This window comes from Brassica napus, chromosome C7 (genome assembly GCF_020379485.1).
Source record: "Brassica napus cultivar Da-Ae chromosome C7, Da-Ae, whole genome shotgun sequence".
Taxonomy (NCBI): domain Eukaryota; kingdom Viridiplantae; phylum Streptophyta; class Magnoliopsida; order Brassicales; family Brassicaceae; genus Brassica; species Brassica napus.
Genome location: NC_063450.1, coordinates 35,288,951 through 35,305,297, shown reverse-complemented (window position 1 = coordinate 35,305,297; position 16,347 = coordinate 35,288,951). Strand labels below are relative to the sequence as shown.

At 38.2% G+C, this 16,347-nt stretch overlaps 2 protein-coding genes across 3 annotated transcripts; one reads left to right on the top strand and one right to left on the bottom strand.

Moving 5' to 3' along the window:
- Positions 1-77: 77 nt before the first annotated feature.
- LOC125590578 lies at positions 78-3,071 on the bottom strand. Its single transcript, XM_048764190.1, has 4 exons — positions 3,062-3,071; positions 2,208-2,833; positions 1,376-2,119; positions 78-1,184 (listed from the first exon to the last, which is right to left on the bottom strand). The coding sequence occupies exons 1-4, from the start codon at positions 3,069-3,071 to the stop codon at positions 78-80; spliced, it is 2,487 nt and encodes an 828-aa protein (XP_048620147.1).
- Positions 3,072-5,625: 2,554 nt separating this feature from the next.
- Positions 5,626-7,369, top strand: LOC106407562 (probable pectinesterase 68). 2 transcript variants are annotated; one of them, XM_013848441.3, is made up of 5 exons: positions 5,626-5,975; positions 6,081-6,270; positions 6,361-6,567; positions 6,715-6,953; positions 7,030-7,263. In XM_013848441.3, exons 1-5 carry the CDS (start codon positions 5,686-5,688, stop codon positions 7,037-7,039), a joined length of 936 nt encoding a protein of 311 aa, XP_013703895.2. In that variant the 5' UTR covers positions 5,626-5,685; the 3' UTR covers positions 7,040-7,263. The 2 variants fall into 2 exon arrangements, with proteins under 2 accessions (XP_013703895.2, XP_013703894.2); XM_013848440.3 differs by having other exon boundaries at positions 5,633-5,975; positions 7,048-7,369.
- The last annotated feature ends 8,978 nt before the right edge of the window (positions 7,370-16,347 follow it).

Below are 16,347 nucleotides of genomic sequence, written 5' to 3'. Positions count from 1 at the left end.
GGCTTCTGAGCAGCGATAAGGCATCAACAAAGAGAGGTCTTGCGGGTATAGCATTGAAGGCTCCTGTTCTGCTCCCATCAGGTTAGAGAAGTAGTCAATGCAAGACTTTGCACCGTCATTTGACCTTCCACTCTGTTGTCGTGATCATCTAACAGATAGTGAATGTGGTTTGATGATCTTCTTGTTGCTATCAGCCTGTGGAAATATGCTGAGTTGCAGTCACCTCCTTGGATTGAGTTTATATGTGCTCTCTGAAGGAGAAAACGCTCTTCCACTTTAGATAGTGTTAGCCATTTCTCCATTGCCAACCTTTCCATCATCGCCTTAGCTTCAGATGGTGCAGTTAGAAGGTCCTGTTGAGCAGCGAGTAAGGTGTTGTGAGCATCTTCCACACGCATTTTAAGGTTAGAATAGTTTTCTCTGCTGAACGTCCTGATGCCCGATTTTAGTAACTTCAGTTTCTTTGCAATGGTGAACATCGTTGATCCTGAGACGTTCGCAGAGTGCCACAGGTCGGTAAGATGATCCATAAACTGCTCGTTATGTAGCAGAAAATTGTAGAAGCGAAAAGGCCTTTTATCTCTAACCGACACATGTTTCAATAGCACACCGCAGACAGCGTGGTCAGAGAAATCTGGTTCTCCAAAGATAGGAATGGAATATGGATTTAGGGAGATCCAGTCGTCATTAACGAAAACTCTGTCTAGCTTCTTTGCAACCAGATGGGTCTTACTCTTGTTTGTCCAAGTGAACTTTGGACCCTTGTAGGTCAGATCAGCTAGGTCCGCTTCAAGTAGAGTTTCCCTGAACAGTCTCGTTTTGGTATCAATGTTGAGCGTTGGTGGTCTAGAGTGCTCCTCCGGATGAAGGATCTGGTTGAAATCTCCCAGAATAATCCACGGTTTGTTTATGATTTTAGAATCCACGCTTAGATTGACTAGCTCTTGCCATAGCTCCATCCTTTGCTCATCATCATTTGAAGCATGGACAATGGTAATGATGCAGACAGATGATTGGTTCGGAAGCCGAACCTCTGAAGTAATAGATTGAAGTGATTTCTGTGGCACTGTGACAACAACAGAGGAGTGCCACACCACCCAGATTTTTCCGATGTCTGAGCAGCTATAATTCTCAGCAGAATTCCAGCCACGTAAGATGCCATTGATGAGCTTCTGAATCTTAGGCTGCTTTACATGGGTTTCAATAATACCCCCAAAAAGTGGTTTATTCTTCTTCCACCATTTTCTAAATCCACTGCGGTGACTATATACGTTGAACCCGCGTACATTCCAGCAAAAAAGGTCTATATACATGGATATTAGTGTTTTGAGGGAATAACCCCTCGGTTTTTCTTTTTACTCTTTCGGGATTGAACCCTGATGAAGTTTTCGTGGTCATCGTGGTAGCCTTCCGAGTCCGCTGAGTAGATGTCAGAAGAGTCATGCTCTAAAGCAGATGATTTATCATCGTCTGTTCTCTCACTCAACTTGATATCTTCGTTTTCATTCAGTCTTTTCTCAGCGGGAGTAAGTCCACTGCTATCCCCTATTAGCATCTCTTTTGAAGGTGAGGGTGTGACGACTGAACCGCTTTTTGGCATAGATTCTTGTCGCACCTGCCATTGTTGTGTTGGAGGATTGGACTTGTGCCTTCTTGAAGGTTTACGGTTTTCCTCCGATTTCTTTAGCCGAGTACATTTCTCAGATGAGTGAGAAGTGGAGTTGCAGATGGAGCATGATATCGGCGCACGCTTGCATCTCTTCGATGTGTGACCAATCTCATGACAAAGCTGGCAGACTGGAGGCATCCAGGGGCTTGAGACTAGAATTCTCGCAATATCACCTGAGTCGAATCTCACATTGATAGCTTCGGGTAGTGGTTTCCTCGGGTCTATTATGGTGAAGACCTTGGCCACATCCAGAACAGTCTTGTTTGCCGAATTTGGGTGAAGAAATTTATGTTCTCCAACTAGACCTGCTATGCGTTCCAGACCATCCTCGTTAAAGAATTGGAATGGAACGTTTCGCAGCTCCAGCCATATAGGAGCAGAGGATAGTTCAAGTTTCGTCGGGATTACTCCAGACTCCCATTTATCGACTAACATTGTCTGACCCTCTATCTGTCATAGGCGTTGTTTTATGACATAGTTTCTGGGTGGAGGCGTTTGGAATGCGAAAGAGAAACACAAATCCTTCCATTTTCGAGACTGTAATATCTTTGTAGTTGTTGCTCCATATTCCATTCACAATCTTGTAGATGGTGCCCTGAGAAGGGGGATCATGATAGAATTGCCCTAAAACAAAACAGTCCCAAGACTTCTTGTTCTTTTCAATGACTGAGTTGGGAATGTTGATGCAAGCTTCACCAGACGGTATCATGTAGGGAGTACCCTTCTTCTGCAGTTTCTTTCCCATTCCTTTAGCCTTATCGCACCAAGTGTTTGTCTGTTTGGTGGGGCTTTGATTTACGGTTTCCTCGACCGGGTGTGCTTGTATCGGCGACTCGGTTTCAGCATTGTTTATTGTCGGTTCTGGCACAGCTGGTAGAGCAACCTTCACAGTAGCGACATTTGTTGGACTGCTCGTATCTGGCACAGCTGGTTCCACAACCTTCATAGATACATCATTAGTAGATTTGTTCGGCTCTGGCACAGTTGAGTTAACAACCTTCACAGAGGCGGAAGACTTAGACTCAGAGATCGGGCTTGCTGGGGAAGCAGATCCATCTTCAGGGGAAGCAGATCCGTCTACAGAGGAAGCACGAGTAGCAGAATCGAGCGAGGTGTGATCATCGACGATAATTTGCGGTGAGACATTTGAAGGAGACGCCGGATCTGCAGCTTTTATTGCTTTAGAGCTAGCTGGAGAACAAAGCTTCTTCTTCTTTTTCTTTGCAGGGGACTTCTTTGGGTTTTTTTTTTTCCCATGAGGAGGGGAGGGCCTGGTTGGGATGGTTTAGGTGGGGGCCGACGTCTCGAGTGACGCCGGAGGACGACTGAGAAGGCGGACAGCGTGCCAGAACTTACGAAACCCCTCTTACTCAATTAGTTCCGAAGACTCACCTATATGCATATATCCACATCTTCAAACTTTAGTATCCGGATAGTGAAATAATATGTGATAACTGAAACATTCAGTAGACATTATTTGTTTCGAATGACATTTTGAAAGTTAGCGTTTGTTTTTTTTGGTAAAATCGACAGTTATCCAAAAATACATTTTTGTAATCTGAAGTTTAAGCTAATCAGGCACCGGATCGGATATCAAATAGACAATGGTCCCATGTCGGATTGACAAAGAAGGTTTGGAACAATCTCCAACGTTCAGCAAAACAATAGGTTTGATAGGCCGATGATGGATTGAGTGGTACTTTTCAAAGGTAGTGGGACCAAATGGCTTCACGTGACGCTTATAAGCAGTGTGTCCGCACTACCATAATAAATTCACTTAACTCCTACTATTATTATTTTCGCCCATACTTCACTTCTTTCCCTCATATTTTTTTTTTTGCTTCTAATCAATGTTCAATACGACCGTTTTATTATCATATACTCATTACACATTGATCGACTGAAAAAGATTGGTTTACTTAGATAATATTATCAAGAATATGGGCCTTTCAATATAATTAATATACTAGATTTTGATCCGCGTTTTGAAATCGTGGAATATTTTTTGTTGACAAATTTATTAATCCATCTATTTGTTCATTTTTATGTTTAGGCACGTGCGTTCAATTTTCAGTTCGACTGTAATTTATTTTATTTTTTTTGGTTTTCGGTGTCGGTTGTGATTTTTTTTTTTTGAATTAAGAAATATAGGAACCGTTCGATTATTTGTGAATTTAGGTTTGGTTTCGGATTAATTAGTTAGCTCTCAGTTTGATTGCGATAAAAATATTAAAAACTTAGATAAAGTTTCAAAGCACGGAATATTTTTTGTTGACAAATTTATTAATCCATCTATTTGTTCACTCTTATGTTTAGGCATGTGCGTTCCATTTTCAATTCGACTGTAATTTTTTTTTTTTTGGTTTCTGGTGTCGGTTGTGATTTTGTTTTTTTTAGAATTAAAAAATATAGGGACTGTTCGATTATTTGTGAATTTAGGTTTGGTTTTGGATTAATTAGTTAGCTCTCAGTTTGATTGCGATAAAAATATTAAAAACTTAGATAAAGTTTCGAGTTTAATTTGGTGCTGGTTCGGTACCTTTTTTTTGGATAATACGGTTAAAAATCACAATTTTGTATTTTTAGAACAAAATCGGCTAAATTTAAATATCTAACATATAATATTCTTGTGATTTATTTGTATTGAGACATTCGTATCTTACATAGTAATATTTCTTATCTTTTATAAATCTATTTATATTGAAGTTGATTTTAATAATGAAAATAAATTATATTTAAAACTCTTACAATATATAATAACTTCCCGAAAACTATCAAGATTTTTTATTTTAAAATTAACATTTTTAATACAAAATAAGAACCATTTTAAAATTAATTCATAAAAATAACCATTTTTAATAAGAACAAAAATTATCCATGTTTATGTTAACGAATATAAAAAAAAGTAAAAACTGAGTTTTAAAGCCTATAGGATCAAAAATTATATGAAGGGTTACTGGTAAGTTGGGCTTACAAATGAACGACCAACTTTTGTTTTCTATAATCCAACCCAAAACAAGTTTAAGTATCCTAAAATCGACAAAAGAGAATACTGTCTTTTTGACTTTCCTGAATAATCTTTAAAAAATATCGTTTCTCTGTGGAAATAGTAAAGTAAGAACTGATGCAACATGATCCATCATCACCGATCTACAAAGGTATAACACGAATCCACCCGTTTTGTTGATCATTATATCGTACACGCTTAAAAACCTTTTTTTATGAACCAAATTTTTTCTATTTTTTACTTTTCAGATATTGTTGCATGTGTGATCCGATGATAGATCTGTTTATTCCGATGAGAATCTGTTGTTTTGTGTGTGTCCGAAGACGATCTGACAAAATAAAGTATCTCTCAATACAAACCAAGCTCCTTACATTGGGATGTTTTGTTTAGTTGGACATAACCAAATGTGTTGGGTTTTTAATTTCCAAAAACCATTAAAAACAATTAAAAAAGGTAATGAAGATTTTTGTAAATAATTGGAAAAGTAAGGGGCATAATCCTAAAAATGATTATGCTTTAATAGTATAGATATGGAACTATGGCAGCTATAGACACTATGAATTAAAATTTTAGTTGCAGTTAATATTACGAATCATGGGCTCCTATCTATATTTTACATCACAATAAAGCTATATATCATTGGTGGAATCTGAAGTGAAGACAAACCCTAAACTCAAAACCTCGAATAATAAGCCAAACACTTGATTCCAAACAGAAACAAATAGCGACCTTGCACGATAATAGATAGGCCACTTTGAAAAATAAATAAGGATCAGATTTCTTGGTTTAAACAGTAAAAGCTAATACACATGAAGACAAGAAAAACTTATAGATTTACCCACACAAAAAACTTGTAGACTCTTGTGTTCGTTGCCAATGTTGGCTTCTTTCCACCACACAAATATGACCGTTAAGACTCAAAGGACCACTTTATAATTACTACATGCATGTATAAAATCTATAGATCGTCCATTGTCATTTGCTTACTCCGACCATTTTCTTTCTCGTCATGGCGCAACTAAGATCTTTTACTTATTCCCTTTATCTCTTTTCAGTTTCTCTCTTAATTCTCATATTCCATTGCTTATGTTTTCGTTTCTCCTTTGTTGCAGCTTGTTCCAACTCCACCGAAGATCAACACCATCACCACCGGAAATGGGTGGGTCCCTCAGGTCACAAAGTCATCACCGTCTCACTTGACGGCCACTCTCAGTTTCGCTCCGTCCAAGACGCTGTGGACTCCATACCAAAGAACAATAACATGAGTATCGTTATCAAGATTGCTCCAGGATTTTACCGGTATTTATTGGTATTCCTTAACTTAATTGTTATGTTTCATGCACACATGCAATGCAACCTATAGCTAATGGTTAATATTTAACTTTTCATCTGTACATTTTCCAGAGAGAAAGTGGTGGTTCCAGCGACAAAACCGTACATAACGTTTAAAGGAGCGGGTCGGGACGTGACGGTTATAGAATGGCACGACCGTGCCTCCGACCGCGGTCCTGACGGTCAACAGTTACGTACTTACCAAACAGCTTCCGTCACAGTCTTCGCTAATTATTTCTCGGCTAGAAACATTACCTTCACGGTACTAATTAATTGTAATGCAAAACATACAACTTTAAACATATGTATAAGCCGCATTTTTTCCTAATAACATTTTTCATAAAATGTAAAGAATACTGCGCCGGCACCAATGCCGGGAATGCAAGGGTGGCAGGCGGTGGCATTAAGGATCTCTGGCGACAAAGCTTACTTTTCCGGCTGCGGATTTTACGGTGCACAAGACACTTTATGCGACGATGCAGGCCGTCACTACTTCAAGGAGTGTTACATTGAAGGCTCTATCGACTTTATCTTCGGTAATGGCCGCTCCATGTATAAAGTAAGCAAACAAAAAAAATGTGAATATGTTCGTTCCGACTTGCATTAACAAATTATTAGCCTAAAAGATATTGACCAATTGAGTTATAGTTAGTTTTGTGTTAGAGATTCATAATAAAAGAACTGATGGTGTTAACTGTTATTGAAGGATTGTGAGTTGCATTCGATAGCGTCAAGGTTTGGGTCGATAGCGGCGCACGGGAGGACATGCCCGGAGGAGAAAACGGGTTTCACGTTCGTGGGTTGTCGGGTAACGGGGACGGGTCCTTTATACGTGGGCCGGGCCATGGGCCAATACTCACGCATCGTCTACGCCTACACCTACTTCGATGCTCTTGTTGCTCATGGTGGCTGGGACGACTGGGACCATAAATCCAATAAAAGCAAGTACGTACTATTTTATTACACTCATAGGTACTATATTAATTTTAATAGTAGTGTATATCATTTTGAGTTGATCCAGATTTTTTTAAAAAATCAGGACGGCATTTTTCGGAGTGTACAATTGCTATGGGCCAGGAGCAGCAGCCACGACAGGCGTATCATGGGCCAGAGCTTTGGACTATGAGTCAGCTCATCCTTTTATAGCTAAGAGCTTCGTAAATGGGAGACATTGGATAGCTCCACGAGATGCTTAATAAGGAATCAACTTCAAATGCTTTTCCACTTACCTGCCCCCCCACACTACACCACTGCGCTCTGTTCTCATTCTTTACATAGCTTAGTTATCATTAGTTTATTTATTTCATTATTGTGATTCATTTGTAATACATGTTCAAGATTCTTGTCAAAATGTGTAAACTTCATATTTATAAGGAAATCAATATATATTAGCAACAATGATGGATTACAATCAATTAGTGAATTTAGAGCATGATTAACCCGGAGTTCTTAACAGTTTCTTAACTCTAAAAAACCCGCTAAAAATTAGTGAACTTCCGCTAAAATTAGTGAACTTCCGCTAAAAACGGAGTCATATTCCTAGAGATAACCACTTACATATTTCTAAGAACCCCGGGTTAATCATGGTCTTAGCTTCTTGGTGTATTTAAATACCTTACATTGTGTAAGTGGTTATCTCTAGGAATATGACTCCGTTTTCAACGTTTCATAGTACAAGATCTCGTGAACCCAAGCAAGTTGAAAGCAAATAAATACATTTACACAGAAACTAATTATGTGTTTTTTTTTTGAAATTTTGGTTAACTAATTTATGTATATTATTATCCCTTATATATTAATTGAGAAATATTACGACATTGTTTTGTAGCCACGTGTCACCGTGAGAATGAAATTCAGAATTCTTAAAGAAATAGGTTGATCCATTTTAACTTATATTATACTTTTTATTAAATTACCAATTGATAAATAATGTACAAAAGAATATTCTCCCACTTTCCTTAAATAAAAGCTACGGAATTATCTAATATGATTAACGTATATATGACAATTAATGATTATGAATAATAAATATTTGATAACAATTTTTGTATCTTAGCTCTTTTTGTTTAATTTTATATTATTAAAAGATATTAAGCAATCACATTAACCATATAATAAAAAATGTTATTTTTAAAAATTTTAAAACGACTATAAATTACTAAAAACGTTAAATGTCTCAAACTAAAATTTTGTGATCAATGATTTCACTTTTTTTGGTAATAACAAGATACAAATGACCATAAATCGTATGAATATGAAGTCTCATTTACTAGACATTCATATTATATATTAATATATTTTAAAATTAAACTATATAACATAGAAAATATTTAAATATGATAATTTCTAAATTTGTACTGAAAAAGTGTTGAAACCTTAATATTTTAATTTTGAAATTTACATTAAAAAATCGCACATTAGAAATTTTGTGTTTATCATATGATTATGAATTCTCAATAATAAATATTTATATTAAAATATACTATATATCTATGTCCATATCATTGAAATTTAGTTATATACTATATAAAATAAATAAAGTGATTGTTTTGATTTATTTACCAAAAAATATCTAAATAAACAAGATGTATTGTTTTGATTTATGGACTTACTCTAATTTAATTATTTACATAATACGCAAATGAATACAAATAAATAATAATATATAAAAAAATATTTTTATATATGTAACATTCATGATCTTGCTCAATTGCGCGGATCTTAAGCTAGTCTATTATTATTACAGTTACATCGTCACAAACATTTTCATTTATGTAAAAACTAGGTAGTGACCCGTGCCTTGCACGGGATGAGATCGTTATTAAAATGTATAAATTATATAAATATGATTATATAGATTTTTAACGACTATTCCATTCATTTCATTTTAGTTGTCGTTTTACAGTTTAAAATTTATTTCATTATTTTAAGTGTTGTTTTATGTTTTCAATACATTTATATGTTGTTTTTACCAATTGTATCCCTATTTTTCAACTTATTAATTAAAATAATTAAATAAAACCATGTATTAATGAGAGGTAAAACATAAAATTTAGTGGGGTTTTTATTTGTGTAAAAAAATCCTAGAATGACAAATAAAATGCAAAAGAAGTATTGTTTATGTATATTATAATTAAGTTGAACATTGCATTATATTTTAGAATTATTAAATGTTTAAATAATTTGACAATGTAAGCTGCTTGAAAAAAAGAGTTGTTACAGACACACTTTATCTAAATAGTACCACAAAGATAAATTGATTTGGGCTGATTATCTCAAAAAAAAAATGGTTTGGTGAGAAAATTTTGCCAAAACCCAGAAAATACATTTGTCTAAACTTAAAAAAAAAACAATGGAGAGAAGGTGAAAGAGGATAGGGTTCGGTCAAAAACAAATCGACCTTTGTTATAAATCATTATGTGGATGACCCATAACCAAGACCAAGACAAGGCCCAGCCGTGGCCAAAGGAGGAGAGAGAGTCGGCGGCTGAGGAAAGAGAGTCGGCCTATCCCTTGGCCGACCTTAGACTTAGGATATTTTCCATTTATCTATTTTAGATCTTTTCCTATTTCATGTTGTATTAGGTTTTGAATAATTTCTTTTTTCCTATACTTTGTAATCCTTATATAAGGAACCTCTATTATTCATTAATAATATATAGACAATTCCCCATTCTTTTACAACACGTTATCAGCACGATCGTCTCTAGATCCCTGAGACAAATCGAAACCTCTCAACCCTAAAAACCAAAACCGGCGACCACACCTAAAACCCTAATCACGTTCTTAGTTCATCCAAGAACTCAGAAAATCCCTCTTGAATCCTAGACGTTCTCAGATCACGTTCTCAGCTCAGAAGAACCCGTCCAGCTCGCATCCACACCAGAGACGCGATCGCACCCGACACGACCCGCGTCCGAGAGACTCGCACCCGAGACAGCCGGCGATCGTCCTCAGCTCGCGTCTGCTCCCATCCGCGACCCGATTGCATCCGTTCGATCTCTCTCTCTCTCTAAAGGTGGTCCGGTTCTAAATCCCCTACAAAGCAAAGGTATAACTTAATCTGAGAACCTAGATTGATCAGAAACCCTAATCCATAATTATGGAAACTTTGATCTTGATCAAAACCCTAAAACCTACAAGATTAAAATCGGCAATCTCTTAACTAGAAATATAGAAATCGATTCCTTAGAATTTAAATTGATTGTTCCGGATTTGATTTTGAGAAACCCTAATTTAGGAATCGAAACCCTAAACCCTAAAGGACTGAATTCGATTTCAATTGATTGAATTGTTTGTTGATTTGAGGTTTTAGGATTGTTAGATTGATTGAAGTAATCTGATCTAGAAATTGAATCCTAAAGGCCTTGAAACCTTTAATTAAAACCGGCAGCCTTAGTTTTAAAAGTAGAAACCCTAAATTCATAAATTGCTAAGGTTGTTTGCATTACATATGAATTTGAATTGAATTGCATTCGTATTGTTTAAAGAAATCGACCAGCATGTAGAAACATAATGAATTCGAATCTGATTGCATTGAAATTCATATGGCCGTGTGGCCTTAATCCCTCTAGCACTTGTAGAACCAAATATTAGGATTGTTCCCACCATGGTCAATTAGTTTTACACGTCCGATCCTATTGCTTGTCCACATAGCCGTGCGGCTTGTTTGATTCGCACCATGGTCGATTAGATTGATTGTTTTCTCATAGATGCGTAAGACAAGTTTGTGGCCGAGCTTGTTATACCATGCGGCCACATGATCACATTGTGAACCTAAATTGAAATGATGATGTGATTCAGATGTCGAAAATCTCAAATAGAGACTACGCAGCCCTTAATCTCTCCGGAGATAACTACTTGCAGTGGGCGCTAGATACAAAGATCAGCTTAAGGTCAAAAGGACTTGGTGATACAATCATCAAGGGCAACAATGAGACTGATAAGAATCGGTACATGGCTATAAGTATTATACGCCATCACCTCATTGAAGGTCTAAAAGATCAGTACATTACGATGAAAAATCCACTAGAGCTTTGGGATGCTTTACAGCATAGATATGATCACCAGAAAACGGTGTTACTCCCAAAGGCCAGAAATGACTGGAAGAATCTAAGATTCATGGATTATAAGTCAGTGGATGAGTACAATTCGGTCTTGTTCAAGACGGTCTCGATGCTGAGACTTTGTGGTGAAGTAGTAACCGAAGAAGAGTTGCTTGAGAAAACATTCTCTACATTTCATTCCTCAAATATAATCCTGCAGCAGCAGTACCGAATGAAAGGCTTCACCACATACACTGATCTGATCTCGTGCCTGCTATTGGCCGAGGCAAACAATGAGCTCCTGATGAAGAACAGTGAAGCTAGACCTGTCGGATCTGTCCCATTACCAGAGGCCAATGAAGTTGAAAAGAAAAATCCCAACGAGTGCAATTACATCCAGAATGATAAGAGATCACATGGCAAAGGCCGTGATGGATACATGAACCGTGACAATTACTCGAACAGTCGAGATAGGTACTTGGCCGGCCGGAAAGGAAACCACAATAACCGTGGCCGTGGTTCCAATCCCGGCCGTGGCCGAGGCGGTTATGGACGAGGTCGAGGCGGTATATCCAAACCGTCTTACTCAACCAAATCCGTTTGTCACAGATGTGGGATGAGCAACCATTGGGCCAAGAATTGTAGAACTTCTAAGCACTTATGTGAGCTCTACCAAGAAAGCATTAAGGACAAGAACCCGGAAGCTCATATGGTCCATGATTCTGGTTATGAGGCTGATAAAGAATCTGATGTTGCAAATGACGACCTGATGGATTTTGAGACTTCTGATTGTCTCAAAGACTAAAATTTTCGATACGACTTGTTTTATTGCTTTATGATTGTTTTATGATTGCTTTGGTGTTTTTTAATTTCGGTGTTCTGCAACTTTAATAAATGAAAGTTTTGAAGTCTCTGAGAAATGAAATCTTATTTATAGAAATGAATGACGAAATGAGCATACTCGTAGTGGATAGTGGCACAAGTCATACAATACTTAGAGATAAAAGATATTTCTTAAATATCACAATGCAAAGTGCAAACGTACACACCATTGCAGGTGTAGCCGGCCTGATTGAAGGTCACAACCATGCTTATGTGTTGATGCCTAAGGGCACTCACCTAGAGATTAAAAATGCCTTGTATTCCCCAAGCTCTAAAAGGAGCCTATTGAGTTTCAAAGACATAAGATTGAATGGTTTCCATCTTGAAACATGAGAAGAAGGAAATAAAGAATTCCTTAACATAATTTCGATCACCAAAGGCTATAAAAGGATCCTAGAAACCTTACTTGCAATGTCTACTGGCCTATACTATGCAAAGGTCAGTATGATCGAGGCTAATGCCTGCGACAATTTCACTTTATGGCATAACCGGCTTGGCCATCACGGTACTAACATGATGCGAAAGTTGATGATAAACTCACAAGGGCACACGTTCAAAGGAGTTGTCCTATACAATCTCACATGTGCAGCATGTGCACAAGGGAAACTCATAACCAGGCCGTCACAAGCCAAAGTTAATAAAGAGATCATAAATTTTCTAGAAAGGATTCAGGGAGACATATGTGGACCAATACACCCACCTAGTGGGACGTTTCGGTATTTCATGGTCCTGATTGATGCATCGACCAGATGGTCGCATGTCTGTCTACTGTCCACACGGAATTTGGCATTTGCACGCCTGCTTGCTCAGATAATAAGACTGAGAGCACACTTTCCAGACTTTCCTTTAAAGACTATACGTCTAGACAATGCTGGTGAGTTTACGTCCCAGACGTTTAATGACTACTGTATGTCCATGGGGGTAAGTGTAGAACACTCCGTGGCACATGTACATACGCAGAACGGCTTGGCTGAATCATTCATTAAATGTATCCAGCTGATAGCCAGACCATTGCTCATGCGGTCTCAGCTCCCGGTATCAGCGTGGGGAACATAGATATTCGCCATCCCAGTTACTCACGGGTCATGAGCCAGACGTGTCCCACATCAAAACATTTGGATGTGCCGTCTACGTTCTAATTGCTCCACCACAGAGAACGAAAATGAGACCACAAAGGAGGATGGGAATATATGTAGGATATGACTCCCCGAGCATTATAAAGTATCTTGAGCCAACAACCTGTGATTTGTTTAAGGCCAGATACGCAGACTCACAGTTTGATGAGTCCACATATCCGACCTTAGGGGGAGATAACGGCCGGTTGAGCAAAGAAATCGAATGGTCTCGACCATCAATATCTTGGCAAGATCCTCAGACTAAAGAATGTGATATGGAAGTCCAAAAGATTATACATCTTCAAAAGCTAGCTAATCAACTGCCAGATTCATTTGCTGACCCAAATAGAGTGACAAAATCGTATATCCCTGCTTGTAATGCACCAATACGAATAGATGTCCAGAAGGGACAAGGTCAAGTAGCTACAGAGTCTAAACAACGTCTCAAACGTGGTAGACCTATTGGTTCCAAAGATAAACAGCCTCGGAAGTCCAAGAGAGGTGCTGGATCCGAGAGCATCAAGGAAACCGTCCAGAACATTGATGGACCGGCCGAGCCGACCCAGACGGTCGAGCCAAGTGAGCCGGCCATGCCTAATAATCCGACCGTTCCAAATGATGGGGTTCGGGACGCCGAACTTCATGGGACACAAGGGCCAGACAATCAAGAGATCTCTATAAACTATATAATGTCTGGAACGAAATGGAACAGAAATGATATCGACGTCGATGATATATTTGCTTATAAAGTAGCACTTGAGATCATGGAAAAAGATGAGGATCTAGAACCCACATCCATATATGAAAGCATGCAAAGATCAGATTGGATCAAATGGAAAGAAGCTATAAACGTGGAGTTAGAATCATTAAAGAAAAGAGGCGTTTTTGGCCCTATACCCGTGACACCTAGAGATGTCAAACCAGTGGGATACAAATGGGTCTTTGTGAGAAAGCGAAATGAGAAAGGGGAAGTAGTGAGATACAAAGCACGGCTTGTAGCACACGGATTCTCACAGAGACCAGGAATAGATTATGAGGAAACTTATTCCCCTGTGGTGGACGCAACTACATTACGATATTTGATCAGTCTGGCCGTGAAAGAGAAGCTTGATCTGCGCCTAATGGATGTAGTAACTACGTATCTGTACGGTCCACTGGATAATGAAATTTATATGAGAGTTCCAGAGGGTATTGAGCTCAAAGATAAGAAAGGTTCTCGAGAACAGCATTGCATTAAGCTGAATAAAGCCTTGTACGGTTTGAAACAATCAGGTCAAATGTGGTACAACCGATTATCAGAGTACCTAATGAAAGAAGGTTATAAGAACGATCCAATAAGTCCATGTATCTTTATAAAGAGATTTGACAGCAAGGACTTCGTGATTATGTCTGTCTATGTGGACGACCTGAATGTGATTGGAACCCCTGAAGAGATTTCCCAAACGGTCGAATGTCTAAAGAAAGAATTCGAAATGAAAGACTTAGGAAAAACTAAGTTCTGTTTGGGACTGCAATTTGAGTATGTGGATAATGGAATCCTTGTGCATCAAAAGACATATACAGAAAAGATACTCAAGCAGTTTAATATGGACAAGGCTCATTCCTTCTCGAGTCCTATGGTCGTGAGGTCCTTAGACCTTGAGAAGGATCCATTCGGACCAAGGAAGCCGGACGAGGATATGCTCGGGCCGGAAATACCTTATCTAAGTGCCATTGGAGCCTTAATGTATTTGGCTAGCCATACTAGACCGGACATTAGTTTTGCCGTGAGTTTACTGTCTAGATTCAGTTCATGTCCGACACTTAGGCACTGGAACGGAATAAAACATCTGTTCAGATATCTGCAAGGAACAAACGATCTCGGATTTTTCTATACCGATCGGCCAAAAGAGAACATGGCCGGATATGCAGATGTTGGGTACTTATCTGACACACACAATGCTAGATCTCAGACAGGTTACGTGTTTATACACGGTGGGGCTGCAGTAAGTTGGCGGTCCACAAAACAAACCTTAGTGGCAACATCATCTAATCATGCCGAGATCATAGCCATGTACGAAGCAAGCCGAGAGCTTGTGTGGTTGAGGAACATGACCGACCATATTCTTAAAGAGAGTGGCCTGGCCGTGGGAAAAGAAAAGGAAGAACCAACGATCATCTATGAGGACAATGCAGCTTGTATAGCTCAGCTCAAGGATGGATACGTTAAGGGAGATAAAACGAAACACATCTTGCCTAAGTTCTTCTTCACCCACGACCTGCAGAAGGCTAAAGAAGTTGAAGTAGTTCAGGTTCGGTCCAGTGACAATTCGGCCGATCTGTTCACTAAGTCTCTGCCAACCTCAACGTTCAGGAAGCTGGTTCATCAGATAGGAATGCGCCAGTTGAAGGATCTTCAGTGATGCCTTCATCAGGGGGAGTGTCATGTGTTGTACTCTTTTTTCTGCCTACGGTTTTCATTTTTTCCCACCTTGGGTTTTTGGTTTTCCTAGAGAGGTTTTAATGAGGCAACGTCGTGCATGATACAAACTCATATGGTTATGGCATCCAAGGGGGAGTGTTATAAATCATTATGTGGATGACCCATAACCAAGACCAAGACAAGGCCCAGCCGTGGCCAAAGGAGAAGAGAGAGTCGGTGGCTGAGGAGAGAGAGTCGGCCTATCCCTTGGCCGACCTTAGACTTAGGATGTTTTCCATTTATCTGTTTTAGATCTTTTCCTATTTCATGTTGTATTAGGTTTTGAATAATTTTCTTTTTTCTATACTTTGTAACTTCTATTATTCATTAATAATACACAGACAATTCCCCTTTCTTTTACAATAACCTTCTCCATTTCACTTGAAATTGTTTTATATGATATCAACAAAATGAAAATAAAATAAAATCTTTCTTTCCTTAGTATCCATTCTCATCCAATCTACAGAATCTGGTATTCAATTTTTCAATTTGCGAAGTGACTCTTTTTTTACCTACATACACATACAAAATTCGATCTAATGAATTCAGAGTTTATGCCTTTGACAAACACATAGTATTCGAACTATGAGTTTCAGAACCACTAATAATAAACATGCTTGCTTAACCAAGCAAATAATATATTACAGGAATGCATACACGTCTCAAGCAATTAGTTTTACGAATGAAGTTAGCCTCTTTATCCAATAATGTAAATAAATGTGTGGAGGAGGCCCTTCTTATCATGTTATGAACTGATGACCCACTGCCCAGTTTTTAAGCTAATCATGTTTAATAATGATTGCCACAACTACTTTGATGTGCCATAACAGAGCCAA